General features: G+C 39.2%; 3 protein-coding genes across 6 annotated transcripts in view; 2 read left to right on the top strand and 1 right to left on the bottom strand.

The window, feature by feature from the left end:
* Positions 1-26,470, bottom strand: part of appb (amyloid beta (A4) precursor protein b) — a 91,547-nt gene extending 65,077 nt beyond the window's left edge. The window contains exons 1-17 of one of the 2 annotated variants that reach the window (XM_061053410.1): positions 26,246-26,468; positions 22,887-23,054; positions 22,651-22,780; positions 22,421-22,533; positions 21,537-21,727; positions 21,202-21,440; positions 18,922-19,046; positions 18,237-18,311; positions 17,630-17,788; positions 17,295-17,423; positions 17,026-17,125; positions 15,766-15,833; positions 14,379-14,517; positions 13,505-13,558; positions 13,239-13,321; positions 12,975-13,121; positions 10,682-12,892 (exon numbers count right to left, since the gene is read on the bottom strand). In XM_061053410.1, the coding sequence (XP_060909393.1) occupies positions 12,791-12,892; positions 12,975-13,121; positions 13,239-13,321; positions 13,505-13,558; positions 14,379-14,517; positions 15,766-15,833; positions 17,026-17,125; positions 17,295-17,423; positions 17,630-17,788; positions 18,237-18,311; positions 18,922-19,046; positions 21,202-21,440; positions 21,537-21,727; positions 22,421-22,533; positions 22,651-22,780; positions 22,887-23,054; positions 26,246-26,305 (2,082 nt within the window). In that variant the 5' untranslated portion in view covers positions 26,306-26,468 and the 3' untranslated portion in view covers positions 10,682-12,790. Of the gene's footprint in view, positions 1-10,681; positions 12,893-12,974; positions 13,122-13,238; positions 13,322-13,504; positions 13,559-14,378; positions 14,518-15,765; positions 15,834-17,025; positions 17,126-17,294; positions 17,424-17,629; positions 17,789-18,236; positions 18,312-18,921; positions 19,047-21,201; positions 21,441-21,536; positions 21,728-22,420; positions 22,534-22,650; positions 22,781-22,886; positions 23,055-26,245 lie in introns of those variants that run through there. The other variant, XM_061053412.1, reaches the window with a different exon arrangement.
* piga (phosphatidylinositol glycan anchor biosynthesis, class A) overlaps positions 1-27,146 on the top strand; it is a 171,051-nt gene that overhangs the window by 114,289 nt on the left and 29,616 nt on the right. The window contains exon 1 of one of the 2 annotated variants that reach the window (XM_061053424.1): positions 24,684-24,778. The exons of the other annotated variant lie outside the window; for it this stretch is intronic. The gene's annotated coding sequence lies outside the window, so the exon portion shown is untranslated. Of the gene's footprint in view, positions 1-24,683; positions 24,779-27,146 lie in introns of those variants that run through there. 2 annotated transcript variants of the gene reach the window in all.
* gabpa (GA binding protein transcription factor subunit alpha) lies at positions 1,510-10,960 on the top strand. Of its 2 annotated transcripts, none has more exons than XM_061053431.1 (10): positions 1,510-1,640; positions 5,733-5,844; positions 5,938-6,082; positions 6,257-6,341; positions 6,467-6,691; positions 6,812-7,006; positions 7,437-7,493; positions 7,706-7,828; positions 7,921-8,113; positions 8,888-10,960. In XM_061053431.1, the coding sequence occupies exons 2-10, from the start codon at positions 5,768-5,770 to the stop codon at positions 9,108-9,110; spliced, it is 1,323 nt and encodes a 440-aa protein (XP_060909414.1). In that variant the 5' UTR covers positions 1,510-1,640; positions 5,733-5,767; the 3' UTR covers positions 9,111-10,960. The 2 variants fall into 2 exon arrangements, with proteins under 2 accessions (XP_060909414.1, XP_060909413.1); XM_061053430.1 differs by lacking the exon at positions 1,510-1,640 and adding an exon at positions 1,759-1,903 and having other exon boundaries at positions 5,735-5,844.

Below are 27,146 nucleotides of genomic sequence, written 5' to 3'. Positions count from 1 at the left end.
GTTAAATATCTGCACACAGAACATCTTTGTCTCAGGGGCCAAAATCTATCTATCTATAGGCCTACTTAACGGTTTAATGCCCACTTTTTAGTTGTCCCTGTACTAAAAAAAAAAAAACTTTTATTTGAAGTTTATACATTTTGACAAAAGGAGGTTACATCACATGTTGGTTACACTGTGGAATTATTAATAATATTTTGTTAGGGAACTGGAGCGCAAGTTAACACTCACTCACAAGAGATAATATGTTTCAAAAAATGTTTCTGCTGGACACAAATTTGTACTGTGATTTATTTTCCCACAGACCACGACTATGACAGCGAACCCACTGAAATGGTCTGGTTAAATTTATTTAGTTATGTGTTAGGGACCGTGCATATTAATGAACAGCTGTAAAAATGCCAGATTATAGCAGAAGTGCTAGTTTCCATCTGTTGTCCCTAGGCAGGTAACAGAGAAAGACAAATTACAAATAAAATACAGATACAAAGGCACAAGTGACACAAGACAATAATAGAGGTTAAAGGTTTAAAGGTGGTCACAGACTTGGTTTTCTTTTATCCACTGTTTGAGGTGTGTTTTGAAGGTTGCATATGTTTGTGAGTCTCTTATTGTGAGTGGGAGAATATTCCAATATTTAGTTCCTTTGACTGACAGAACAGTTTGTCTGAATGTAGTGCGTCTGTATGGGACCTCACAGTCTCCTCGGGCTGTGGCCCCTGGTGCCGATCCCACTGGCAGACTTCAGCTTTATAAAGTCCGTCAAAGGAGGAGGAGCAAGTCCGTGCAAAATGTTAAATATAAAACATGCATTTTTAATGCATCGTGGGGTACAAATATGGAATTCCAAAAGACACGTTAACGGCTCTTCGTCTACAGAGATTTTTAAAAGGAAACTGTCTTCACATTTAATCCATGAGGTCAAACGTTTGCATATATAAAATATATTGTTTTCTTCTTTTTCCATCATTCACTCCATTTTTAATAGATTAATGTCTGTTTCATTTAGCTGATAGAGGGTTAACATTCTCAGTCTTTCTATTGTATGTATGTGTCTAAGTGTGTGTGTATGAATACGTGTATAGGTTACTGTATATGTGTTTATATCTAATTTTGTTTTTTGAAATTGTGTAATTCGATTTGCTCAGTTGATTTATTTGTCTCTTAAGAGGTGAGGTCCCTCCTCAGCCTGTTGGCTTCTTGACCTCTCCTGACACACCTTGTATGTTTTTGTTAATCCTATTTTGATGTATTCTTATATGTGTGCTAATAAATAAATAAAAAATGAACAAAATTATGAAAATGTAGTAAATGATGTTTATCTAAAAACAGTGCAATGGTGAAACGGAAATGGAAAAAGGCCTTTTTTTAAAAGAGATTGTATTGGTTGAAGTGTTGTGCCAGCAGAAAGTGACCATGTGGTTATACAGTATTCAATATGTGGAAACATCACTCTGAATGTTTTCCACATGAGTTTACTCTCGCTGCTGTTCCACCAGTTAGGCTCCGCCCCCTCCGCGAAATGTCTAGCTGACCAACAAAAAACTTGAATGATAGGATTCGACTGTTCGTGTCAATTTTGACTGCTTATCTACAATATTTGAACATATTCCAACATCTTCCAAGGCCTGCTTTTAAAAGGTATGGATTATTTGAGAAATCTATGTACTTGTTACAAAGAAAGTGCACTAAAATGTGGGCTCTATTTGTCGTGCTCTGACTCTTCCCGCTATTTTGTGGCTCACCTGCTAGCTGGCTAGTTAGCTGCTGCAGCCAAGAGGGGAAGAGACCGCCTACATTAAAGCTGGTTTAAAAAAAAAACACAACAACACCCAGATAGCACAAGCTCACTTCCCTTACTTGCTGCCACGGCTGCTACGGTTGTTTTCCATTCATTTTGGAGGTAGGTTAATATGTTACGTGTTGAGTGTAAAACAAAAACAAGAAGTTATGTCAGTGCAGCGTTAGCCTTGTTGCTAACAGGAAAGCTAACGCAGAGCAGATGCTTGCAGCCGTAAACACAGTGCGTACACATCCTCAGATTAAACATATTCTCTTTTAATCCTTACTGTTGTTTGTAGATGCAGTTTCGGATACACCTAGCGTTGTTTTTTTTTGACACATTATAAGCATTAGAGTTGCTCCGTGTTTCTTCTTCTTGTGTCGTATTTATCGCCGCAGCTCTCGGAAGTCTCGCCATGCTGTAAAAATCTTTAGCCAGGATTTCCGGCTCCTTTCCATTTTGCCCTATGCTGTTTTGTTTCCGTTTATTCTATTTCCGTTTTTAAAAGTTTTCTACGCGTCGAGTAAAAGTGTGATTTATCAGATATCCGCACGAGTAATGAACCGCTGTGTGTTTGTTGGATATTTAAACCGTAGTTTAGCACATGTTGTGTGATATGCTGCCTCGGCCCGCAGTGTAAACGCTGGGGAAAATGTTGCTAACTTGCTTTGCTATTGAGCAGCTTATCTGAGCCGACACGTGTACTCTAATGGTTTAATCATAGTTTTATGCAGTTTTAAAACATGTTTGCATGATGTGTATTTATGTTTGGTTACTACTTTGGCCTCCCATTTGGCCTTTAGAGGGTGAAGCCTCGCCCCTCGAGTTGGCTAACGTTAGCAGTCAGGGAACTGTTCCAGGCAGCCAATCAGGAGTCGAGGCTGAAAGGCCTTTATGGTAGAGAAACCCCTCACTGCTGGTTCATATACACATCCTGGATCCCACGACCTACTTCCCCATATTTACACATTTCTTTTTACAGTTTGTGATATTTACACGTTCAGTCTGAAGCAGTTTCCGTTTTAAAACCATTCCTTGAAACTTTTCTTTGACCTTGTTTGTTCTACTAAACTTACACAATAATACATAAAATAAAATAAAAAAACAGACCCCACTCCCTTTGAGTCAGTTATCTTGTTTCTCCTCTTTATAGTGAAACTCTATTGTAGTCAATATATTACTATTTCAAACTGTTTTTTGGTAAAGAATAGCTGCAAAAAAAAAAAGTTAATTAGTGGATCTACCGAAAATAAGTTGTTAGACAATTTTACATGACCAACTTTTTTTAAACTGAATAGAATAGAATAGATGTTTTTTGCCATGTGCACAGGTACAGGACAGTACAGGTACATTGGAATTCTTGTGCGTTTCTCCCTGAGTCAGCTTCTACAAAAAAAAAGTTAAAATTATATATAAAATAGAATAGTATTATAAGAAAAAAAGAGTAGAAAAGTACAAAAAAAGTAAAAATAAATAAGTTGTAGTAACAGCTAAGTGATTTAAAATAATATCTATTTATATTCTGTTATGCTACTACCTGTAAATAACTCCTATCAACATTGCCCATCTTACCTGAATGAGAGTTCCTGTTTTTTATTTCTTCTTTTGTTGTTTTTAGCTGTGGATGCTTGTGTGTGTGTGTGCACTTTAAGGTGAAGCCAAATCATTTTGTTGTACGATTGTATAATGACAATAAAGACATTATATTCTAGGTGATATTTAGAATAGATGTTTATTGCCATTTGTACAGGACAGTACAGGTACATTGGAATTCTTGTGAGTTTCTCCCTGAGTCAGCTTCTACAAAAAAAAAGTTAAAATTATATATAAAATAGAATAGTATTATAAGAAAAAAAAGAGTAGAAAAGTACAAAAAAAAAGTAAAAATAAATAAGTTGTAGTAACAGCTAAGTGATTTAAAATAAATTGTACAGAAGTTATACACTGTATTAAAGCAAATATATAATAAAAAAAAGGGAACACTGTACAATGAAATGAAAATATAAATATGTATAGAATAGAATAGAATTACTTTATTGATCCCAAACTGGGAAATTGTGGCGTTACAGCAGCAGGTTGTCCAAACACACAATATGAGCAAAAAACACAATATTAGCAAATCTAAACACAATATAATATTAAATACAAAGTAAATAAGCACTAAAAATATCAAAACTAAGAATGAGAATATATACAACCAGGATTTAATTTAGCATTACTAGTCTTAAATATGAAAGATTAAATGTAAATGTGCAAAAACAGAGTTGTAAATGAACAGTATTGACGTAAGTTAAAGTGCATGAGTGTAGACATATTATCAGCAGAAACTATTCAATATAACGGAGAGTAGACAGACAAATGAAGTGAACATGAGTGCAGGGATAATTTGTAAATTTAACGTGCAGAACAGATTACAGTATGGACAGACAGATATTATCAGCAAAGATATAATACAAAAAAATAACAAAGGGGAACACTGTACAATGAAATGAAAATATAAATATGTTATCTTGTCTCTAACTTTCTACATCTACAATTCACTGACCAGATGCTTTTATCCAAAGCGACGTACATCAGAGAGTGAGAACAACACAAGCAAGGATCTAGAAAAAAAGGGAACAATGTCAGTAAGAGCAAACGATCAGCTTTGAGTCTGATTGGACACACAGGTGCTGACAGGAAGTGACCAGAGGCAAAGCACAACATTGAGGGCAGTTCTTGAGAGCTCTAATCAGTATAGCATCTCTTAGCACCTGAGGTTATTGCACACATATTTTTCACATTATATAATTGCACTGTGAGGTGGTCAACTGTCCGTTTAGTCTGTGAGGTGTGGGGTGAAGTACTTTGTTCCCATCTTAATGTCCTGTGCAAGTCTCACAGCAGCAGGAAAACAGCTGTTGTGGTAGCGGGCCTTGTGGGTGGAGATGCTCTCTGCTGGTTCATATACACATCCTGGATCCCACAACCTACTTCCCCATTTTTACACATTTCCTGTTACAGTCTGATATTTGATGCCAGTTAAGTCTGAAGCAATTTCCGTTTTAAAACCATTCCTTGGAACTTTTCTTTGTCCTTGTTTGTTTTACTAAACTTCGGAATACACAATAATACAAAAAAACAGACCCCACTCCCTTTGAGTCAGTTATCTTGTTGCTCCTCTTTATAGTGAAACTCTATTGTAGTCAATATATATTACTATTTCAAACTGTTTTTGGCAAAGAATAGCTGCAAAAAAAGTTAATTAGTGGATCTACCGAAAATAAGTTGTTAGACAATTTTACATGACCAACTTTTTTTCTGCATACAAGTGTGTTTTGTCTTGGTCTTTCATCATTAAAAGTCATTAAACAAAGAACAGCATTTGATGAGGTTGCGTTTGGACTTTGAAAAATATGTGGTTATTTTATTTTGTGATGAATGTAATGTTAAATGTCAGTGTTGGTATTTGTCCCTACACATAAGTAGTGTGCAAAAAGCAAAATTTTGTGACACCCAATGGAATAACCCCTGCCAAAGTTATCATTACAGCGAAGCAGCTCAACAAGTTAATTCTCCAGGTGGCCTCTAAATGGTCGGAAAATGTCATTCATTGCGCCTCACAGTTCTCTATAGCCAAGTGGGTGTCTTTAAAAAAAAAATATATATATATGTATATTGAAAGAGTCTGGAACCTAAAAATACAAAATAAACAAAGATGTAAAACAGGCAAAGGCAGGAATTGGGACTCACGAGGTGGGGATAAGCGTATGGGTGATTTTGTTTGATAAATAATTGATCAGTTAAAGTACAAATTTGTATTGATGGTTTATTTCTATATAATACCACTAATACTCTATTTTGTAAATATATTGACAGTATTAAGTATTGTGCTATGTTTGAAAACAATAACAGACAATGTAAATGTTCCTAACTTGTATGAATTGCAGTAAAGCATCTCTTTCATTTCAGCCCCACAGCCTGGCTCTCCGTGCATAAAGCAGGATGTCTAAAAGCGAAACAGAAGAGATGATAGAGATTGAGATTGATGAGCGGGAGAAGCAGGCCTGCTTGGAGGAAGGGTAAGAAAAATGTTGCTTATTTATACAGAAGACTTTCCCGCCTACATCTGCACATTTACAGTTTGCTTTATTTTATTTTTATTTTACCTTTAGTGTTGAGGAGCAGACCATCACGGCTTCAGATCTGATTCAACAAGATATCGACATCAATGAGCCCATCGGCAATCTGAAGAAGCTTTTAGAGCCCCGTATCCAAATGTCACTGGATGCGTATGAGATCTGCTTGCAAGACATTCAGGTAATTATTAGAACACATCAAGTTCTATGTTTGTAACTTGATGGTTCTGTTGTGAAAATAAAAACTGGATCCTAAAGTGTACATGTTGGTCTGATATGAATCCCTTTAACTGACAACCATGCTGAGTTGTCCCTCTTTCTTTACCTTTAATTTCTGTTGTGCTCCACTTTTTAGCTTCATCCCGATCATAGCCTGTTTGACCAGGGAGTAAAGACGGACGGCACAGTGCAGCTCAGCCTGCAGATAATAACTAAACCAGGTACTAATGAGATGCTTCAAATATCAGAAAATACACAGACATGTATTGCTAGTGTCCAAATGCTAGTTTCACGTATTCAAATCAACAGCACTCATTTGTGTTTTTTTCTTTTCTCACATTTTCAGGGGAGGAGAAGTTGAACATTTTGGAAATTGTGAAGCCAGTAGAAACCGTAGAGGTTGTGATTGATCCGGACGCAGCAGGAGAGGAGGGAACTCTGGTGGAGGAGGGTCAGCTCATCGCTGTGGATCGATCTGGCCTGACAGATGAGACGTCTGAGCAGGTTACACGCTGGGCTGCAGCCCTGGAAGGTTACCGCAAAGAGCAGGTTCGCCTGGGCATACCATATGGTGAGTGATACTTTGATAAAGATATATCAAAGTGTATAAAACAACCCTAAATGTGAAGATAATTAAACAAAGCTGTTAGTTTATGAGGTTTTCCTTCTCTCTCTGTCTCTCTCTCCTCAGATCCTGTGTTATGGACAGCTGATCAGGTGATTCACTGGGCTGTCTGGGTAATGAAGGAGTTCAACATTGATGAGATGGAAATTGGCAGCATCCATATCCAAGGTCGAGATCTCTGCTCATTCAACCAGGATGAGTTCCTTCAGAAAGTGCCTAATGGAGAGATACTCTGGAGTCACCTGGAGCTCCTCCGAAAATGTAAGAGAACTTTTTTCAGAAGTGAAAGTTTTATGTAATTTCATGTGCATTTACATGTTTTTATGTTTGACATCTTAATTGACCCATCTGTCACATAACTGCATTTTACTCATCATGTTACTTCATCATCTTTTTGCACTATTCACCACTGCACTGTTTCATGTTTAGTCTTGTAAATATTAGTCTTTTCTTATTATGTTTATTGTTGATATTTAATGTTGTACCTGTTCATAAGAGAGCACAGTTCACTGAAGTTAAATTCCTTGTGTGTGTAAGCATACCTGGACAATAAATCTGATTCTGATTCTGACACACTGTTAAAAGTCTACACTGGTGTTTTAAGGGGACAGCTCTCATGTCCTGGTCATCTTGAATTGGATTCTGAATTTTCCCTTATCATGTATTTTTCTTGTTGTTTTTTTTAATCCAGATGTGTTGGCAAGTCAGGACCAGTCTGGTGGGGATGCTACTGTCACCATTGATCAGCGTAAGTTTTTTTTTAAATAAAAAAGGCGATCAAAGGTCTTGAAAATGTTACCCTTTACGTAGCTCATAATGCCATTGTGGACTCTCAGCTGTAGACGGGGTTTGTCTAGTTATGGGGCAAATCAAAATCTAGTTAAAATAAAACTATAACAGTTCAGTCGATTTGATCATTGATAATCTATTCATCTCCTACTTTTCCATTTGTGACTCTAGCTGTACAGATAATCCCAGCTCAAGTGAGCACACCCTCTGCCATAAAGGTGTTGAAGCAGAACCGTGGCCCCAGAGCTCCCCGAATTTCAGGAGAGGAGCGAAGTTCACCTGGGAACCGCACAGGTAGATCTCACTATACACAAGGACTCTGTGTTTCTGTTTCTGTTTTTTTGTCTCATGTTTCATAGTAAATGCTGTGTTGTCTTTGATTCTAGGCAACAACGGTCAGATCCAGTTGTGGCAGTTCCTTCTGGAGCTCCTGACAGACAAGGATGCGAGGGACTGCATCTCCTGGGTGGGAGAGGAGGGAGAGTTCAAACTAAACCAGCCGGAGCTTGTGGCGCAGAAATGGGGACAGCGGAAGAACAAGCCCACCATGAACTACGAGAAACTCAGCAGAGCCCTCAGGTTTGTTTGGGTTTTTTTGTCTCCCTTTCTTTTTCTTTTAAAGGGAAAGTTATAATTTTATCTAGCATTCATTTGGGTAAAAATGGTTTCTATGGTATTATTCTGTGGTTGGAAAGCGCCCCTAGTCTTTCAAACTCTTATCATGTAACGTGAGCTTTCTGTCACTAACTTGAACTGAATTTGGCCAAGAAGATGAAAAAAGGATAACAAAGCTTGTTCAGCTGTTCACAATTCAGTCGTCTTTTACAGAATTGTACCACACATGACGAGATAACCAATGTCCTGTTTATCCCTTCTGTTTATCTTCATTCTGTGTTTACAGCCTGTGATGTGATGTCGTCCCACTCTCCCTCAATTTTAATTTTGTTCTCTCCTGGTTGATTTTAAACAAATTTTCCTTCGTTGTATTGAACTGCCTCTCCATACCTGCCTGTTGGATCTATGTTATTCCTGCCCTCTCTGTTTGGCCCCTCTGTTGATCTCTGTTCTGTTGTCGTGTTGCTGTATTTGCTTTGTCTGTCACAGCACTTTGTAAACATTAGTTTTTAAAGGTGCTATATAAATTAAGCTATTATTATTATTATTATTATTATTATTATTATTATAACAGTTAATGTGTAAAACCATTGCCTTGCCCCTTGAACCATTGGTGTTCTGTGTGTCATGTTCTCAAAGGACATTGAATTTGTAGTGTTGGGATCATGATATTATCCTTTATCACATGTACTCTTAAACTGTAGGATTCCAGATACTGACCTCTACATTCTTGTTTAGGTATTACTACGATGGGGACATGATCAGCAAGGTGCAGGGCAAGCGCTTTGTCTACAAGTTTGTGTGCGACCTGAGAACTCTGATTGGCTACAGTGCTGCCGAGCTCAACAACCTGGTGACAGAGTGTGAACAGAAGAAGCTGGCTCGTATGCAGATGCACGGCATCGGTCAGCCCATCACTACAGTGACCCTGGCCACCACGACACTAGACAAAGACAGTTAAACGGGGGCGTTCCTTTACAGTGCTCTCCAGCTCCCACAGGCCAACTGTCCTCCACCACTGCTGGAAAAAAAAACAAATCAACTTCCTTTTTTCTTCATTTTAAAAACAGCTGCGACCTTTGGGCACAGAAATGCAAGACTGATCATTGTGGATTAACAACATTGTTGTCTTTACAGTTTGATTCATCTAAGGCAGTTTTTTTTTTTATATAGCTTTCCTTTAAACTCTAACCAAGAGGAGAGGCGAGTTCAGGACAAAAGGATAAATGCCAGTGTGATTTTTTGAGCAACGCTGTTGTGTACATGTGATTGAATGCTTGAATGAGTGACTGAAAAAACCCAAGTTATGAGCTTTGTGTAATGTGTTCCTTGTCTTAAGTTAGGATAGTTTTTCACTGTATATACCGGAACCATGTTTTTGATAGCCGCAAGGACAAGTGTATTTTCATATTTTCCATTTATAGAGAACCTGTTTTGTATTTTATTTAGTGTTTTTTCCCTGAATTGTTGGACCTTTTTTGTCCACTAGGGGGAATAAAGTGGTAAGAATTTTTCTTAACATTTAAAAAATGCAGTCTCCTTGCTTAAGCTTTAAAAGTGTAAATATACAGGTGTAGCTCATATCATTAGAGTACCATGAACAAGTTACAACTGTTTCTGTTATTTATTTCAAAAAGTGAAACTTTCATACAGTCTCGATTCCTTTGACATAAAGTGAAATATTTGGGCGTGGCATTGCTGAGGTGTTATGGAGGTCCATGTTGCTTTGATAGCAGCAATTAGCTCGTGTTTGTTGTTGGGTCTGGTGTCTCTTTTATCTTCCTTGACGGTTATCCAGAGCTTCTCTTTGTGCTTCAGGGCAGAAGTCTAGTGTAAAATTTCCACTCAGTGATTTGGGGTGCCATGTCATCTGCTGGTGTTTGTCTACTGTGTTGTTTCCAGTCCAGAGACAACGCAGCAGTCTACCTGGAGATATAAAGGCTTTATGGACATGACCCCTGCCCACAATACCAAAACTACCAGCAACTAGTTTGCTGACCCCTGCCCAATTGTGCTCGCTAACTCGCCTGACCTGAACCCCAGTATGGGTATTGTCAAGAGTCAGATGAAAGACACCAGACCCAACGATACAGACAATCTGAAGGCCTCTATCAAAGCAACCTGGGTTTCCATAACTACTCGGCATGCCACCATCTATGCGGCGCCCCATTAAAGCAATTGTTTGTTCAAAATGAGCCCGACCAAGTATTGAATGAACATACTTTTCATAAGGGTCGACATTTCTATATTATAAATCTTTTATTTTATTGGTCAGATGTCATATTCTAACATTTTGATATCCTGGATTTTTTTATATTAAAAGCTGTAAAAAGAAAAACAAAAAAAAAGCTTACAAAGATTTCCCTTCATGTCTTATGAATCTACAATATAAAATGTTTCACTTGAGATAAATCACAGGAATAGAAAAACTTTTCACCACATAATTATATGAGCTGCACCTGTCTGTATGTCTTCAGTGCCTTATACATCACCATAAAGAATTCCAAAAATGACAAACATAAGAAACGTGGGTACATTCAAAATTTTATTCATGGTATAGTGAGTGTAGAAAGCATTTTCCTTATTCTTCAGCAAATGTTTCATTTAACTACACATAGAGGAAAAGTAGCTGAATCAATGAAAGAATTACACTTTTAACACTAGCATCAAAAGATACCCAGATTGAGCATAATTACAAATTTGAAAACATTCACCTGATTAAGAGCTTCAATTGTGTCTGTACATGTGTTGATGTAAAGAGGTGATATGTGTTGTATTTCTATGGTATAAATGCAAAAATTATGCATGTCACATTCATGTTTACAGGAGGTGGCTTTAAAATGACTTTAAGGGATGTGTGTCTTTATACTGGATGTTTTCTCACTGATGATGGTCATTCTTCACATCTTCACGAGGACAAGCGAATCTTCCAAGACAAGAAATGCAGGCAAAGAAAAAAATCCACCACGGGGACGAACAGAAACACTGTACATGTATACACAGAAAATGTAGAAAAATAGAAATGTGTATGAGATTTGGTGAAGGAATGTGCATGTAGATGTGGCCTCCTAGAAGAATTTCTGTTGGCCCCGATAAGTGCTGCATTATACAACATTGCTGACACAGCCAGAAAGAGCACATAAACAAGACAAAAGGGGGGAAAAAAGAGGTGAAGCTTGACAAGGAAAATGGGCCATTGAAGGTCAGATCTCCATCTGCTAAATATTTACAATCAGGAGAGACTGGAATGATACGTTCAGAAAACCTCTTCTCTATAGTTTCACTTATATTCTCATTGTAATAAACACAAAATGCAGCGGTATAGCAACATCAGGGACTTGACAGCAATAATATTTGGTGATAATAATCAAGACTTCCAGAATGACGGAGTGCATAGAACGCAAACAGTAACGGAAATATCTTCCTTTCAGATACTATTTCACTTCATATATTACATAAAAGAGCATTTTGCCCATGCAGCTAACACAACAGTGAAGCGTGGAGATGAGCATAACAAGCCGAGAGTAAGCCGAAGTTAAAGCAAGTCCGTGTGAACAAAGCAGACCAGATTCTGAATACTCTTTTTCTTCTTCATATCACAAGGTCACAAAGAAGTCACTAGAAATGTACAATCCTGCTAAAATAATCTAGTAGGAGGACCACTCCTGAGGACCTCAACATACAGTTCACTGTATCTGTCTTCAATATTGCCATGCACTACATATACTTACAGCTAATCTCTGTCTTTATATATTACACATAAAAAAATCAGACGACAAAACATTCAATGTTTTTCAACTTTACATATTTTGATCATGGATATTTTTTCTGCTTTTTTTTCCTTTTTTGAAAAACAAACCTGAAACAGGTGGGTTTGAATCATGCGTAGAGGCGCTCTGAGTGGCCTTCCTCCCACTGCCAGCTCATCGAACACAGTACAGCTGTCATCGGAGAGCGGAGCAGCAGGATGACAGGAGCAGAAACAGCAAAATGGAACAAACAATTTGAGCGAAAAAAAGAGTGAAACCAGAACTTAAACGGGTTTATATGTTTTGCTTGTTAGTTTTTTTTTTTCTTCACTGCGAGCGCAGTACTGTGGTTACTTCATATAAATCTCAAGTGGGCTGTTTTCAAAACTGCCTACTACAAACTAACTGTCAAACAGCAGTGTGTATATGACTGCCAGTCGGTGGATATTTTGCAGTATGCCAGGCCGAGCAGAGCTGGTTTCCGGTCTTGGAATGATTATTTTCTGTTACATTTGCCGTTGCAATCGGTCATTTCGATCTCTGATCTAGCGCTTTGAATTGTGTCAAAACATTTGGGCCAAATCAGTACACACTACGAGTATAGTAGGCGGTTTAGAAAACAGCCAGGGTGTTCAGACGCTGATGTTTTGCGGTGATTGTGCAGGTGATACGGGGCACCCTTGTCAGACCAATTGCAGGTAAATTTAAGACAAACAGGATTTCTTTGTAAATTCAAGGGATCCGGGATTAGGAAGGTTCCATTTAATTTACTTTTGTCCCAAACCTCCATGACCCAAATCTTTTGCTTACTAAGGGACCAGGATGTAACAGACCTTAAGAGTGTGAGTGGGGTTTGGATACATTGGAAAAAAAAATGTTGACAAGGAGTTCCTTAGTTCTGAATCTGCTCAAAGAATTTGTAGGTTGGGTTCTCGTAGCCGTTCTGCTGCATCTTGGCCAGATGGCGCTCCTCTGGTGTCACTGCTGCATCCACCTGCAAAACCCAGATGAAGAGGATTAGATCCACAAATACTGTTAATATATACAAATAAACAATATGTGGACGGGTGTTTTACCTCAATAACCCCGTGGTGAATAGACGTATACTGTTTCTTCCTCAGCATAACCAAGGTAATGACGATGACAGTTGCTATGACAACCCCTCCGACCATAAGTCCAATAATGGCACCTTTATTGGACCCCACATCCTCAGCGAAGAACACCTGCCATTCAAACACAAAAATAAAACTTTTTGTCTGCACAGACCAATCAATGCCTTGTAAAAAAAAAAAAAAAAGTGTATTGTGTTTTCAGGGTTTTGATTTTAACGGTGTTCATACCAGTTTCTGATGGTACACTTCATATCCAGTGCCTTCAGTCTCCATCCGCACCTCAGGCATCTCCTCCGGCTTCAGGGCAGATACTGAAAACAAAAGCAGCATTCACAAAGTCTATAATAATAATAATCATAAGTATATAAAAAACAACAGTTGTTAGTGGATGAGCAATGAGCAGGGGAAAAAAACTAGCTAAATGTTTGGTAGAGCTGTATTTTAACTCAGTCCTGTGTGAAGTCAAAGTGAAATTAACATAAACCCCAACTCACCAGGTCGTGTGGGGAGTCCTCTGTCTGGAACTGGACGAGCATCTACAGGCTCAACTGCAGAACGAACAAATTTAAAAAACATGCATCATTATCTAGCAGCCCCTCAGTGCATCACATTCAGTCTCAGAGAAACTACATTAACATTATTTAAAAAAAGCTTCAGGAGGGAGGTACGGAGAGTCAAAGGACAGAGGTTGTCTGATTGACTAATTCATTTTATGAACAAGTATCTTTGTCTATAGCAAGTAGTTCATTTAATTTTCATTTTTTAAATTTGTTCCGTACATGTCAAAACACACAACAGAAAAGGAAAAAGAAAAAAACAATTCACACTTTATCCCATGTACGGAAAGGAGCAGGGAGAACAATAAATCTTGTTTTGCCTGCCCCCCCCTTACTCAAAAAGCAAACAATAAATGTCTGGATGGTTCTGTCCAAATTACAATCAATGAATGAATATCATGCCAACAAAAACCAAATCTGACAATTCAGTCTTCACTTCCTCAGAAATAAGAAGGAACACACAAACAAAACACACAAACTGCCAATATCATACAGTCTGATAACTTTGTTCTTGTACATTTTCTTAAACTGAAATATCTGAACACAACCCTTCAAAACATTATTTAAAGAATTCCACAATTTAATTCCAATGACAGAAATACACTTCTGTTTTAAAGATGTCCTCGCAAACTGATGCTTAAAATTACATTTTCTTCTATGCTCTTCATCTTCTGAGCTAAAAACATCTTTTATAAACTTTCTGGTAATACTTTACTCTTTGCTCTGAACATAACTACAAGTGTCTGTAACTCAACTAAATCTTTCAGTTTCAATAAACCGGATTTTAGCAAGTAGTTGATATGTGTGTTACCGTGGTTCTCTGTGTTGGGCTGGTTGAAGCTCTCAGGGTGGATGAAGCCCAGTCCGTCCAGACCCGGGTCCATAGGAGCCGAGCTGTAGGCCTGATCTGGCATCAGAGCGTCGTTACCGTAACTCACCCTGCCGTCCACCTGCAAACACACAGAGGAATATTATTCTGGACGATCAGCAGTGGTTTCATTTGAAATTAAAAATACAATCCTGAAGATTATCCTCTAAAATGTGAAAATGTAAAACCACCAGCAGGACTTCAGCTTGGTGATTTATTCATGTGCCCAATAGAGAACAAACCGGATGACGTATTTTTGTAGGCCAACCAGGAAGTAGCGTCGCCATGGCGTCTAAACAGAATTCTCCTCTGGGATGTTTTCATTGGATTTTGGATCATTGTAGAAAATAATCTGTGTTTTTGTTCAGCAGGATAATCTTCACAGATGAACGCCATTTTTATGATGTTTGAAGCGTTAATGCGGCCGACGGAAGTAAAAAGCTAACGTTATGCTACAAGCTAACTACACCACGGTCGGATGATTGTGACGTCACTAGCGTTACGCTTCAGACGATCTCCGATAAACTAATCCTCGTAGCTTAATAAATAGTTTACTAACATAATATTCACCTTAACCTAAAGATTAAACCTACAGGAGACATCTCCGACTAGTGAGAGAGTTCTCGGCCTCTGTGTCCGGCGTGATGACGTTTAATGTCCCCGACAACCACTGTAGTCACGTTTAGCCACTTGTTAGCAACCGCCTTTTTAAAGACGAGTAAAAACTTCAAACTTCACAAGTGGGGGTATTACCTAACGTAGTTTACGTGGTCTAACAAAACACCAACATCTCTTCAGCTTGTGTTAACCACAGACCTTATTTCAGGAGTCTAACCACAAACCCATTCAAAATCCCCGTTGACTTTTAGACGTTAGACCCCATGGCGCTCAAATGCTAACTCACTTCAGGGTTTTAGGACTCATTCCTGTGGCGCTCTATAGCCCAAAAAACCCACAGTCTAAATCTTCTCCCAGTGTTTACCTGGGAGATCTCTTCATGTTTCAGATGAATCAGTTTGATGACTTTCCTTCAATTTATCTAATTCAGCTGATCGCACAACTTTCTGTTACCTCAAGTGTCTTTCAAACAAACTGAAAATATCAAATGTAATCGATGCTTTTTAGGTACCACCTGCTGTGTTTTTCTTTCTGCGTTAAATCCACCAGTTACCAATGCAGTATCTAAACGTCCTTCTGTGCAAGACCATGTTGAGTGTGGCTTTGTCTCGATGTATGTGTGGCAGAGCAGATTCTATTTATACACTGAAGAGTGTGCAGTTCACACAGGACAAACTTCATGCATAATGTGAGTGGGTGCGAATCGACTCACCCTGCCATCGCTCTGCAAAGAGGAGACTTGCTGAGACAGCTCCGACTGAACTCTCTGCACTATGACAGCTAGGGGGAAGAAGAAGGAGAGCTTTAGAGACATATCATGATGATAGATGAGAGGAGGATAGGTGGGATGGAGATACACTTTTAAAAAAAAGGCATGCAAGGTAAGGTCCATACAGCGTCCTGATTACTGAAAACAAACTAACAAGAGGGGTTCTGTGTGTTTTCAGGACACCACGCATCAATGGACACCCGGTACATGATAATTCACTTGTTTTCACCCTAACTCAACACTACAATACGTCGTAGGGCAATTTAACGAAGTCTGGATGGTTCCACGGCTTGTGGAAAGTGGTCAAATGTCAACATGTCCCAATGTTAGAGCATCTCTCGTTTCACTGAGCAGCTTGCTGAATCTTTTATTTTTTTTACAAATGTTTTGTGTCAATTATGAAATGATAACAAGACGCATGTTCAATATCTTTTTAAGTTAACTTTGTGGACATTCTGATGAAGGGAGCAGCACTTCTTTGAAAGGGCCATACTTGTGATCCCAGATCACCCACTTCACAGTGAGTTTGACCCTCAGGTCGTCGTTTTAGAGCTCCTGTGAGGAAGACTAAAAGCCTCCAGGTCTCGTTTTTTACAAAGTGCAATTAATATGTTAAACAACAATTAGCTATTTGTTGCTCTTTTTGCACTTGAATTGCACATTTGCACACCTCCACTTTGCACTTTCATGACTTGAATTTCCATTCTGGTACGGGCTCTTGACTGATTTTATTTGGTTTTATATTTTGCTGTGTTGTCTGATTTTTTTTATTTGTTTTGGTTTATGTTTTATGGTGATGTTGTCCTTGTGTTTCTTGTCTCCTGTGTGCTCCTGTTGCAATGCAAATTTCCCCTCGTGGGACAATAAAAAAATCTGAATCTGAATCAATCAGATATTATATAAACCAAAGAGTCCATCATATTCAAGAAAACACTGACACAATTACAATATTTTCAGCGTGAATATTTTTTTTAGCTGGGTCGGATTCTAACCCACGGGCTGCCTCTGAACATGGGGTGCACGTACTAACCACTAGGCCACTGGCGCCCATGAACATTTTTAAAAGGGTCAAATTAAAATTAAAACAGTATAGAATAATGATGCTGTAATGTTCATTAGCATGCTATACACATGAACAGTCTTTCTACCCAACTGATTGTGCAGATGTTTAAGGTTCATACTTAATATGAGGTCAACACTTACAGACTTGGCTTTGGATCTCATTGGCCACACTTGGTACTTTGTAGAGAAGACCCAGTGACTGATTCATCCTCTCATCGATCACACGGAGGTGGGTCAAAACCTAAAGGGTCGGGAGAAAGAAACAAGTTCCTGTTCAGTTCTGAAACAATCATCTTTAAAACATTCAAGTTGAAGCCACAGTCGGTAATAAAGGAATAACAAGCGTTTCATAATAACAAACGTTTGCTTTTCTTTTAAAGTGTTTGGACTTTGCGTTTGGAGTTTAGTACCTGAGGCCGGATCTGCGCGGCTTTCTTTGGATCGACGGTGCGGACGTGCTCGTAGTGTTTCAGCGTGTGCTGCCTGTCCTTCTGCTCTGCACGGACGTACTTCTTTAGCAGGCTCAACACCTGACGAGCCTGGTGGTGTCAGTGTTGTACCATGTTAGTGGAGTTATTGCCATTTGAAGAAAAAAAAATAATAATAATAATTTTTGATGTGATGTCCCCATAGACCCCATGACTTTCTATAACAGCTCTTCTTGTTAACAGATCAGAGGTGTGTGTGTAGACATGCGTCTGCTTCCTGTGTGTGTGTGTGTGTGTGTGTGTGTGTGTGTGTGTACCCGTGGAGGGTTGGCCTGCAGGGCGCTAAGGTAGTTTTCCAGAGCCAGGCGTCGGCGGCTGTTGAGCAGAGCCTCGACCCGCGCCATGTGGGTCTCCACCAGCTGCTGCCTCTCTCCTGCTGCCTCGCGCTCCAGAGCCTCCACCTTTTCTTGGAAATGCTGCAACATTTTACCAATCAGACAATAACAGACATGAACAACATTTCTTAATACTATAATATGATCCTAATTCATGATTATCAAAGCTACACAGCTTATGGGCTGTAGCCAGCAGATCACAAGCTGGCTAAAAAAAAAGTCTGAAGATCTAAATGCCACTTGTTGTCCTTCATCTTCTTGAATATCAACAAACAGGTCAGTTTGTGTCACAATCATCCTCTGCCTCCTGATCCAACATTGATTATGGAGGAGAAGGTGACTGCTCTACTGCTGCATTTCTTGCAAAAAGTCTGTACCCCTCACCATGAAACACATAAAATCACAGATACTTCTACACTGCTGAAGTTTGAAGGCCCAGATTAGTATTCCTCTCCCACAACTTCCAATCATGACAAGGACCGTATGAAACCTACAAAAAACACAATGGAGGTCATGGTGGGTTTCCTACCTGGATCACAGCTTTCTTGTCAGCGCGAGAAAGGCTCTTGGCCTGCCTCTCAGCCTCTTCCCACTCCCTCATCACCTGCACATAATGGAGGAAAAGCAACCTTTACATCCGGAGGATTTAAAAGCTTGTGTCACAATTTTGTAACTTAAGAGAGTATAAACCTTGAGGTTATAGATCAGGTACTTAAAGGCTTTATATGTGATTTTGTTGATCCAGCAGATGTCGCCCTTGAGCACCAGCATGAAACCAAAACAACTTGCGCTGCATTGTTGTGTTAGCATGCTAATGCTAGCGATCTTTATTATGCTCGTACCTTCACACTGCATGTAAATTTACCTGAAATGAGCGTGATCTAGAAACACAGTTAAGCAGTGAGTACAGTATGTTATTCTTCTTTTCTCTAGTCCCTCAATTAAACAACTTTTATACATGAGGGGAGGAGTCAGCCGGCTGTCCGGGCGATGTAAACAAACTGAAGATAGGACTCTGAAAACTCTGAAAACATCACAGACAGTGGGACTCGGGTGTTACACCCATTGTAGACAGTCATGACTCACAGAGTTATTTTCAGAGGATATACTTGATTTATATTACATTTAAGTGTGAAAAATCACATAAAAACTTTAAGAGAGTATAAACTTTGAGGTTATAATTTAGGTACTTAAAACCAGACACACAAACTAACCTGGGACATCATTTCGCGGTGTTTGGCCTCCAGGCTTTCCTTGGCCTTTTGGAAGTCAGAGTGTTCGTTGTCATCCCCAAGAGCCTCGAGGTACTGATCCACGGCATTGGGGGCCATGGTGGGCACTGGAGAGGAAGGAAGAGGGAGGAGTCAAAATGCTTGGCAGGGAAGATGAGAGTTTAATGTGAAGGGAAAGATTTAAACTTTTAGAGGATGCATAAGGAGAAAACACACACTGATCCTAAAGGCATCTGAAACACAAAACATTCCAAAGAGACAGAAACAGATTTCAGTGTTTCAGCTCAAGACATTTAGACGACACATATAAGAGGTTAGATACATACTAACACAAATAAGAGTGTTAAGACTAAACAGGTTATCAGGGGACAAAGGCTGATCAGTTTCCAAGTACAAATTGCTGTTTGTATGTCTTTATATATAATGTGGGAGCCTGGAGATAAGATGAACAATGCTGAGTCAGGATCAGGGTAGAAGCTGCACCATCGTGAATGTGATGCTTCACTGGATGGAAACTGCAAATGAACCCATCAACTTTTGAAAAAACACTCCCCAATTCACACATGAACATGGTGGCCCCACTGAAACCCTGAACTGATTAACCCTCTTGCATCACTATGGACATTTTTGTCCATTTGGTCAAATGTTACCTCTTCATCTGGCCATCATTTTGTTTGTTTGTGCATATGGCACACATTTTTTGGAAGAAAGTCTCTCTTGACAAATTTTGGAATGCACATTTTAATTTTTTTAATAGATCAATAGAACACTGGGAAATTTTACTACCCTCTGAATAATTATCAGGAATTTAACCCTTTAAATGCCAGAATCATGTAATCAAACTGGCATTTAAAGGGTTAAATTCCTGATAATTACTCAATATTTGATATTTTTGAGCAGGGCTGGAGTTGTTTAACAGATTTATGCAAAAAATAAACAAAACAAAATATTAATCTGTTCTATTTTTGTGGCAGTTTTTGTAAATTGGACATTTTCGCCCTCCAATGTCCAAACAGGGAACTACATTTTAAATCTGATTCTACACAAAAACTAACAATGCATCAAAGTCAATATTTTGGATAATCTTTGACATATCCAAGACTGATTTGAAAAAAATCCCCCAGCCTCCAAATATTTTTTATATGGAAAATAACTCATTTTTGTGTTTTTTTCTTAAATAACAACAGTGACATCAAGTAATCAAACTGGCATTTAAAGGGTTAAATTCCTAAAAATGATTGAATATTTGATATTTTTGAGCAGGGCTGAAGTTGTTTAAGAGATGTATGCAGAAAAAAGTAGAAAAAAATATCAATCTGTTCTATTTTTATATCAGTTTTTTGGCATGGACATTTTTGCCCGTAGTGACTTAAGAGGGCAGTAAATTAAACTGATGCCTGAGGGTTAAGAAATAATGTTAAAGACATTGTTACAGACCCACAAACAGGCAGGTCAGACTACTACAGAGCAGACACAAGACCTTGCAACTGCAAGGCATGCAAACACGTGTATAGAAATGCATGCAGATGCAGATGCAGACTGACATTCAAAGGTCAGCATTTATACCGCCTCATCCATATTCTATAAGAAAGTATCAGCTGGTGTTAATGGTTAGAAAATGACACGTTGAGTACTAAATGATCATTATCCTTCTGTTGACTAATTAAACATGATCAGTTGAATTACTAACTGATGATGTAAAATGTCCTGTCTCAGGCTTTTCTAAGAACATTGCTGGTGATTATCTATAATTTACTTATTGTCAACTAGTTCCAGGAAAAGATCAAAACCATTATCAAATGTATTCAACAGCTTTTTAATATACCAAGCCTGATATAAAGTATCACACCTTATCTGCTATACATGTTTGATTTTGAGCTGTTAAATGAGTTTTCTTTGGGTGGCATGTGATAGATGGTTTGTCTTGAATTAAAACAAGATAAAGGTTGAGTTGAAGCCTTCATATTTTCACCGCCTTTCCTACCACACGATTTTGATCTAACAGAGAAAATAACCACAGCATTATTATTATAAGAAGGGAGCACAGCGGCCCTTCTGAGGTATGAAGTACCAACGCTCCAGCATGGCGTGACACGGGCCTGACACAGCGCGAGCCCAACACACGGCTGAGATATACACACACAGGCAAAATCAAAAAAATCAAACAGGAATGAATGTAAAAATGCAAAAAAGATAAAAGCAAAAACAAAAAGACAAAACATGATGAATACAACCAATTAAAAATGTGCATCTTTTTCATACCTCTTACAACTTCCTCAACTGACTCCGTAGTGGTGGTGGTAGTGGTTGTCATGGCGATGTTAGCGCTGCGCTCATCACTATCACGCTCGTCGATCACATCGTCATCATCGTCTTCCTCCTCCTCCTCTTCCTCTTCATCACCATCTCCGTTCTCATCCCTTTCAAAAGCTTCTGCCTCTTCGTCCTCATCTTCATCGTCTTCAGCGGTGGCGGGCTCAGTGTCCGCTGAGCGAGTCATGCTGCGGGAGAAAGCGGTCGGTTTTTAGTCCACGTATCGACAAGTGAGCGTGTCCTGCCACGCCGGATGATAAATAAACACGAGTAAGTGACGCTACCTGTTGTCAGAGTATTCGGTCTCGGCTCCGCCCCACCAGACGTCCGACTCCTCCCCTTGGAGCTCGACGCTGTCTACCTCTCGCTCCGACTCCGCGGGACAGCAGACGAACTCCACCCCCCGGAAGCGATCGATGCCACACGGCAACAGCATCCCGTAGTCATGGAGATTCATGGAGCGGTCTCCGCAGGACTAATTTCAAAGACATGACATGACTTTTATTCTCACACAGTTTCTTGGGGGCCTTTTTAATAAAAATAAAGTTTTGTTTTCAAAAATGCAACCGCACAGCATTCAATCATTTCCTGAAGTTAGGCTTGTGCGGATATTAAAGCAAACCTTGGTGACTAGAGATAAAGAGATTATTTCTTTTTTCCTCATAGTCCACTGCACAGCTCATACATTACACCTTTTGTACATTTTGTGTTTTTTATTCTTTATATTTTACATTTTTTAATTCTATTGTATATATTGTAATATCTTCTTATACTGTATTATTTAAGTTGTTGCTAGTTCTGCTTTATTTCCTTGTTAATTGTTTAGCACCAATACACCAAGTCAAATTCCTTGTATGTGTAAATGTACTTGGCTATAAACCCCGATTCTGATTCTGATTCTGATTCTGAAAAGAGTTTCAGATAACACATAGATCTGCTCCAACACAGATTATTTATTATAACTGCAGTCGAAATCAATGCCTGGCAAACAATGCTTTATAGGGGACGGCACATGAATGAGCAATCAGAAAGGAACCAGGACAAACATGCATCAGAAATAAGTGGCAGAGAAGTTTGATAGCAGAGTGGTGGGGGGGGGGGGGGGGGTGGATGTCCACCTGAACATCAGATAGAGAAGGAAAAGGAGAAAGTGATTGTATGTCCTCACCTCTTTTGCAACAGTGTGCCAGTGCAGGTGGCTCTCACACTGGTCCATACGCTCCTGGTGCAAGAACTTACACTTGTCAGGAACGAGCAGGGCATCACTCACAAACTCTCCAACTGAAGGGGACACACACACACACACACACACACATTTGTTCATTACAAACACACTCAGATATACAGTACACACAAACATGCTCAGTAACAAAAAGGTGTATCACTCAAAGTGCTCACCCAGACAGCGGTATGGTACGACAATATGTGTGTGACTGCGGCATTGCTTGCGGCCTTTCTTGCACCAGTTCTGGATGCTGACAGGCTGATTGGCCTCCACAACATTTGTGATTTGCAACTCCGGGTAGACCTGGACAAAGGAGAGAGATTAAACTGCATTATCTTCCATTTCTCTCTCTGTATCCCTACCTTTTTTCTCAGTGTGTGCAATGCTGTCTCCGTCTCGTTTGTAATACCTCTTGGCAGTACTGCAGGATGCCCTCCTTGGTGCCGATGCAGCTCTTGGTTCCAGAGGAGTCCGACTCCCATTTGCCACTCTGCACGTTGATGTGCATGTTGAGCTTCCTGCAAAACATGGCCACCTGGGGCTCAGTCAGTAAACCCACAGAGTCATCAGCAGGAACCTGAACAGAGAAAGAGAATAGAGAGGAACAACAACGATGAAGAGTGATTTCAATAAGCTGGCTTGAGTACAGCTGATCCATAAACAGATCAGGATATTATATATGGAGCTTTATGTGTAGTCATTTGAGTTTAACCTACTTGCTCCACAAGCATCTCTTTGTACCGTGCTGGGATTAGTAAATCATTCAAATAAAGGCATCTTTAAATTTCAGGATTTTAAAGCACATTTAAGTCATTGCATAAAAAAAAAGATAATATAACTGGTCTTAGCCTTAGTAAGGCAGGATACTCCGTTTCATCCCTTGAGACCATAAGCCAGTGTGCTAAGCATTACAGCCACAGGGTAGAACATGTGCCTTTTTGCATCCCTGCCTTATGAGGTTTTATTCATTTCCTTTATCAGAGAAAGTGCAATGAGAGCGTGAGGAAGAAATATAGTCTGAAACAGCAGAGAAGAGAAAAACTTCTCCCACAGGCAACCAAAATCAAAATGTGAGGGATTATGAGTCGCAAACAACCTGATTGGCCTCCACAACATTTGTGATTTGCAACTCCGGGTAGACCTGGACAAAGGAGAGAGATTAAACTGCATTATCTTCCATTTCTCTCAAGGTCAAGTTTTTTAAAAAGATTTTCTTGGGGCTTTTTGTGCCTTTATTGTAGGGATAAGATAGTGGATAGAGTTGGACTATAAAGTAAGTAGAATCAGGGAAAGAAGTCATTTAAGGATACCTTTCCGATAGAAAAGGACAGCTGTCATTAAAAGTACCCCCCCCCCCCCCCCCCAACACTGTAAACCTAGGGGAGACACTGAAACCCTTTTGTTTTACTCCAAGTTAACTGCTTTTGGCTTATGTACACTACAATATCACATAGCTGAACGACACGTTCTGTTTTCTTTCCTTTGTATTTTGGAAACAATAGGTGGAAGTCTTGGTATTTTTAACCTCCAGGGCCAACTATCTTTCTGGCAAACATTGGAAAAGACAGATGCCTGCCAGCTTCCTACTAAACCATCTGCTTTCAATCTTCAAATGACCAAATTTGACTTAATGCAATGTTTGACTTTTAAAAATATATTAGCAAATGGTGAGTTAAGACAGGATTTTCTTGTTGTTCTTTTCTGCAGAAAATACTGCTTTTCAACCTTAGCGGGCCATTGCATAATATTATCCATGATTTATGGATTTTATATGAAATTCCCTTATTTTTTTTAACTTCAGTGCCTTGCATAACATGGCAGATCCATCTGGTGTATCTTGTTTGAACCACAGCCGCAAAGTAGGAAAAATACAAACTGCAGCACTAAGAAGTTTCAACCAACTCAATGAGTGTTCTGGTGTCACAGGCAAAGACATTTTCAAAAAAGTAAACAGTGTTGTTGTTACATAATAACAATTTATGTGCAGCTGTTAGACCAACACAACATGGGAGGCAAAGCACAACATTGAGGGCAGTTCTTGAGAGCTCTAATCAGTATAGAAACCATCTTATAAGTCATCGTTATCAAACAAAAACCATCGTCATTACCATCATCATCATCAATAATATGGAGACCATCATCATTAAGTTAGTAGGTATTCATGAAAGAGCTGTGTCTTTAGCTTTTTCTTAAAGGTGCAGAGGAACTCTGCAGATCACATGGAGTTTAGGAGTTCATTCCACCACCGGGGGGCGACAGAGGAGAAGAGTCTAGTCAGAGACTTAGGACCCTGTTGTGAAGGTTGGATCAGACGCCTTTCATTGGCAGAGCGTTGGGGGGAAGGGAGTGTAGACCTGTGTCCTTCAACTCACGTTTCCTTTGAGCACATTTTAGTCACAAGACATATCAAGCCAAGTTCTACCAGTAAGTGGCTCCTGAGCTCATTAGTCTGGGATTACACCGAGTTAACCAGTCTGACCTGGTCCTGCATCAAAGAGAAATCTAGGAAACACTTGTGTGTGTGACTGTAAGGTAGTCTGGCAGAAGGCTGGTGCAAAAGTTATTAGATATAAGTCCTGCTGCAGGGACTAAGTGACTTAATAACATTTACGCAAATTGAATACACTGCAGCACAATGGCTGGATTTGACTGGATGACAGGGTTGGCTGGAAGACAATGTAGTTAAGTAAAGTTATTGAACGCTAGACTACATAATGTGTCCTGCGTAATGCCTCTGTGGAGACATTTTTCACTGCAGCATGAAGGGGTGTTGTTGGGTGGAAAAGCTACAGTGGCTGTGATATTATATTGAGCCTGAACAGTAGAAAGCACTGCAATTAGAAAAACAAATCAATGCCTTTAATACAATTGTATATTTTTAAATCAAGCTCATCCCGTTTCCCCAACAGCTCCTAAGCTGTGAGCTTCTCTCTGATCCTGCACATCAGCACATCAGCAGTGCAGGCTGTGGGCGCCATCTTGCTTGTGTCAAACTATAAAGGCTGCATCCTTTTTTTTTTTCCATTCTCCTCAGCAATATCCACACACACACACACACACACACACACACACACACACACACACACACACACACACACACACACACACACACACACACACACACACACACACACACACACACACTGCAGCTGAAACTGCTGCTGGAGAGCCAGGACGACGCAGCTGCCCAGAAACAGTGAACATTAACACTACTAAACATCATTGTTTACGGTACAAGTACTGCATTAAAAATCCCCAAAACAAGTCCAACACTCTGGTCCAACTTGGCAACACCAAAGCTGTCAATCACTGACATCTAACGGTAGGCCTCGGTAGCATTTTGGTTTGATAATTCTGCGTAGTAAATCTCTGGACACTATAGAACTGACAAATATATGGACTAAAACGACATTTTTGGTTTTAAAGAATGATGGAAAAAATAATTTAGTTCATTACAACAAAAAAGAGGGCCCCTGTAAGCTCGGTAAATGCGTGTTTTTTGGGTAGCTGCTTTGGTTGTTACTGTCAAACAGTGGAGCGTTATATTTGTCGTATTCAGATTCAGACGCGAATATGAGAACATTGAACACAACACAGAGAACATTCTAACGGTTATTTAGATGACGTCATGATTAAATTGCCGCGGTTGGCGCCGTGGTCCTGTGCTCGTGATTTGTGTCGCCGTGTTGTAAGCTAAAGGCCCACACAGAAAAGCGGAGCCTGGGGAAACTCTCCTCTCCTACAGATTTTTTCTTCGCTTGAACTCACCTCGGATGAAAGCGTCAAGGTCGCCACCAGTAACAGCAGAAACGCCGTGTGCTCTCCCATGCCGTCCTCCTGGTATCCAGCACCCCCGTTTTTTTGTTTTGCTTTTTATTCCCGTTTGAAAAAACGATGTAAACTCAGCTGGTAATACGTCGAAAACACAACGAGCCCGATCCCCTGTGATCCCTCCCTGTTTAGCTCTCAACTGACGGGCGGCGTCAAAGCTGGAGGAGGAGGGAGGTGTTTGGATTGAATGCGGGTGTATGGCAAGCCCTTTTAACATTTAAGTATTAGCGGTAATAGCAATTGTAGATATCAATAATTGCTTTTTGACATGTTAGAATTCCAAGCCGACATATCCACAATGTAATTTTCACTAGTAACAATTCTAATTAAAGATATCTACAATTCATTTTTCACTAGTGGAAATGTAAGAATGTAATTCTTAAAACAAGTAGCAATTTAGTTTTCACTAGTGGAAATTACATTTCAACATGTCAAAATTAAATTTTGACATGTTGAAATATTAATTCAAGATATCTGTAATTACATTCTTGTAATAATTCCAGGTCAAGATATCAATAATGTAATTTCGACTAGTAAGAATTGCATTTTAGATATCTAGAATTAATTTATCATATCTGTAATGTTAGAACAATTGTAGATATCACAAACTAACTTTGTCACTAGTAAGAATAGAATTGTTGATATCAAGAATTAACATTTTTACTAATGAGAATTGAGTTGTAGATATCATGAATTAGAATTGCGACAAAATGTCATTATGGATATGTCGACTTTGAATTACAACATGTAAAAATTTAATTACAGATATCTGTAATTCAATTTGAATAGAAGTCAATGGCACAAGTTGAGTAGTTGAAATTAAGTTACAGATATCTAC

This window comes from Labrus mixtus, chromosome 13 (assembly GCF_963584025.1).
Source record: "Labrus mixtus chromosome 13, fLabMix1.1, whole genome shotgun sequence".
NCBI classification, from domain to species: Eukaryota; Metazoa; Chordata; class Actinopteri; order Labriformes; family Labridae; genus Labrus; species Labrus mixtus.
Note: the sequence above shows the minus strand (reverse complement) of the source record. Positions and strands in the feature narration are given on the sequence as shown.

Bases quoted from the DNA above. Each gene is read 5' to 3' on its own strand.
- gabpa (XM_061053431.1), top strand. From the start codon at position 5,768: ATGTCTAAAAGCGAAACAGAAGAGATGATAGAGATTGAGATTGATGAG. The intron at 6,083-6,256 runs GTAATTATTAGA...TCCACTTTTTAG, and splicing joins TCTGCTTGCAAGACATTCAG to CTTCATCCCGATCATAGCCT. The intron at 7,494-7,705 runs GTAAGTTTTTTT...TTGTGACTCTAG, and splicing joins TACTGTCACCATTGATCAGC to CTGTACAGATAATCCCAGCT.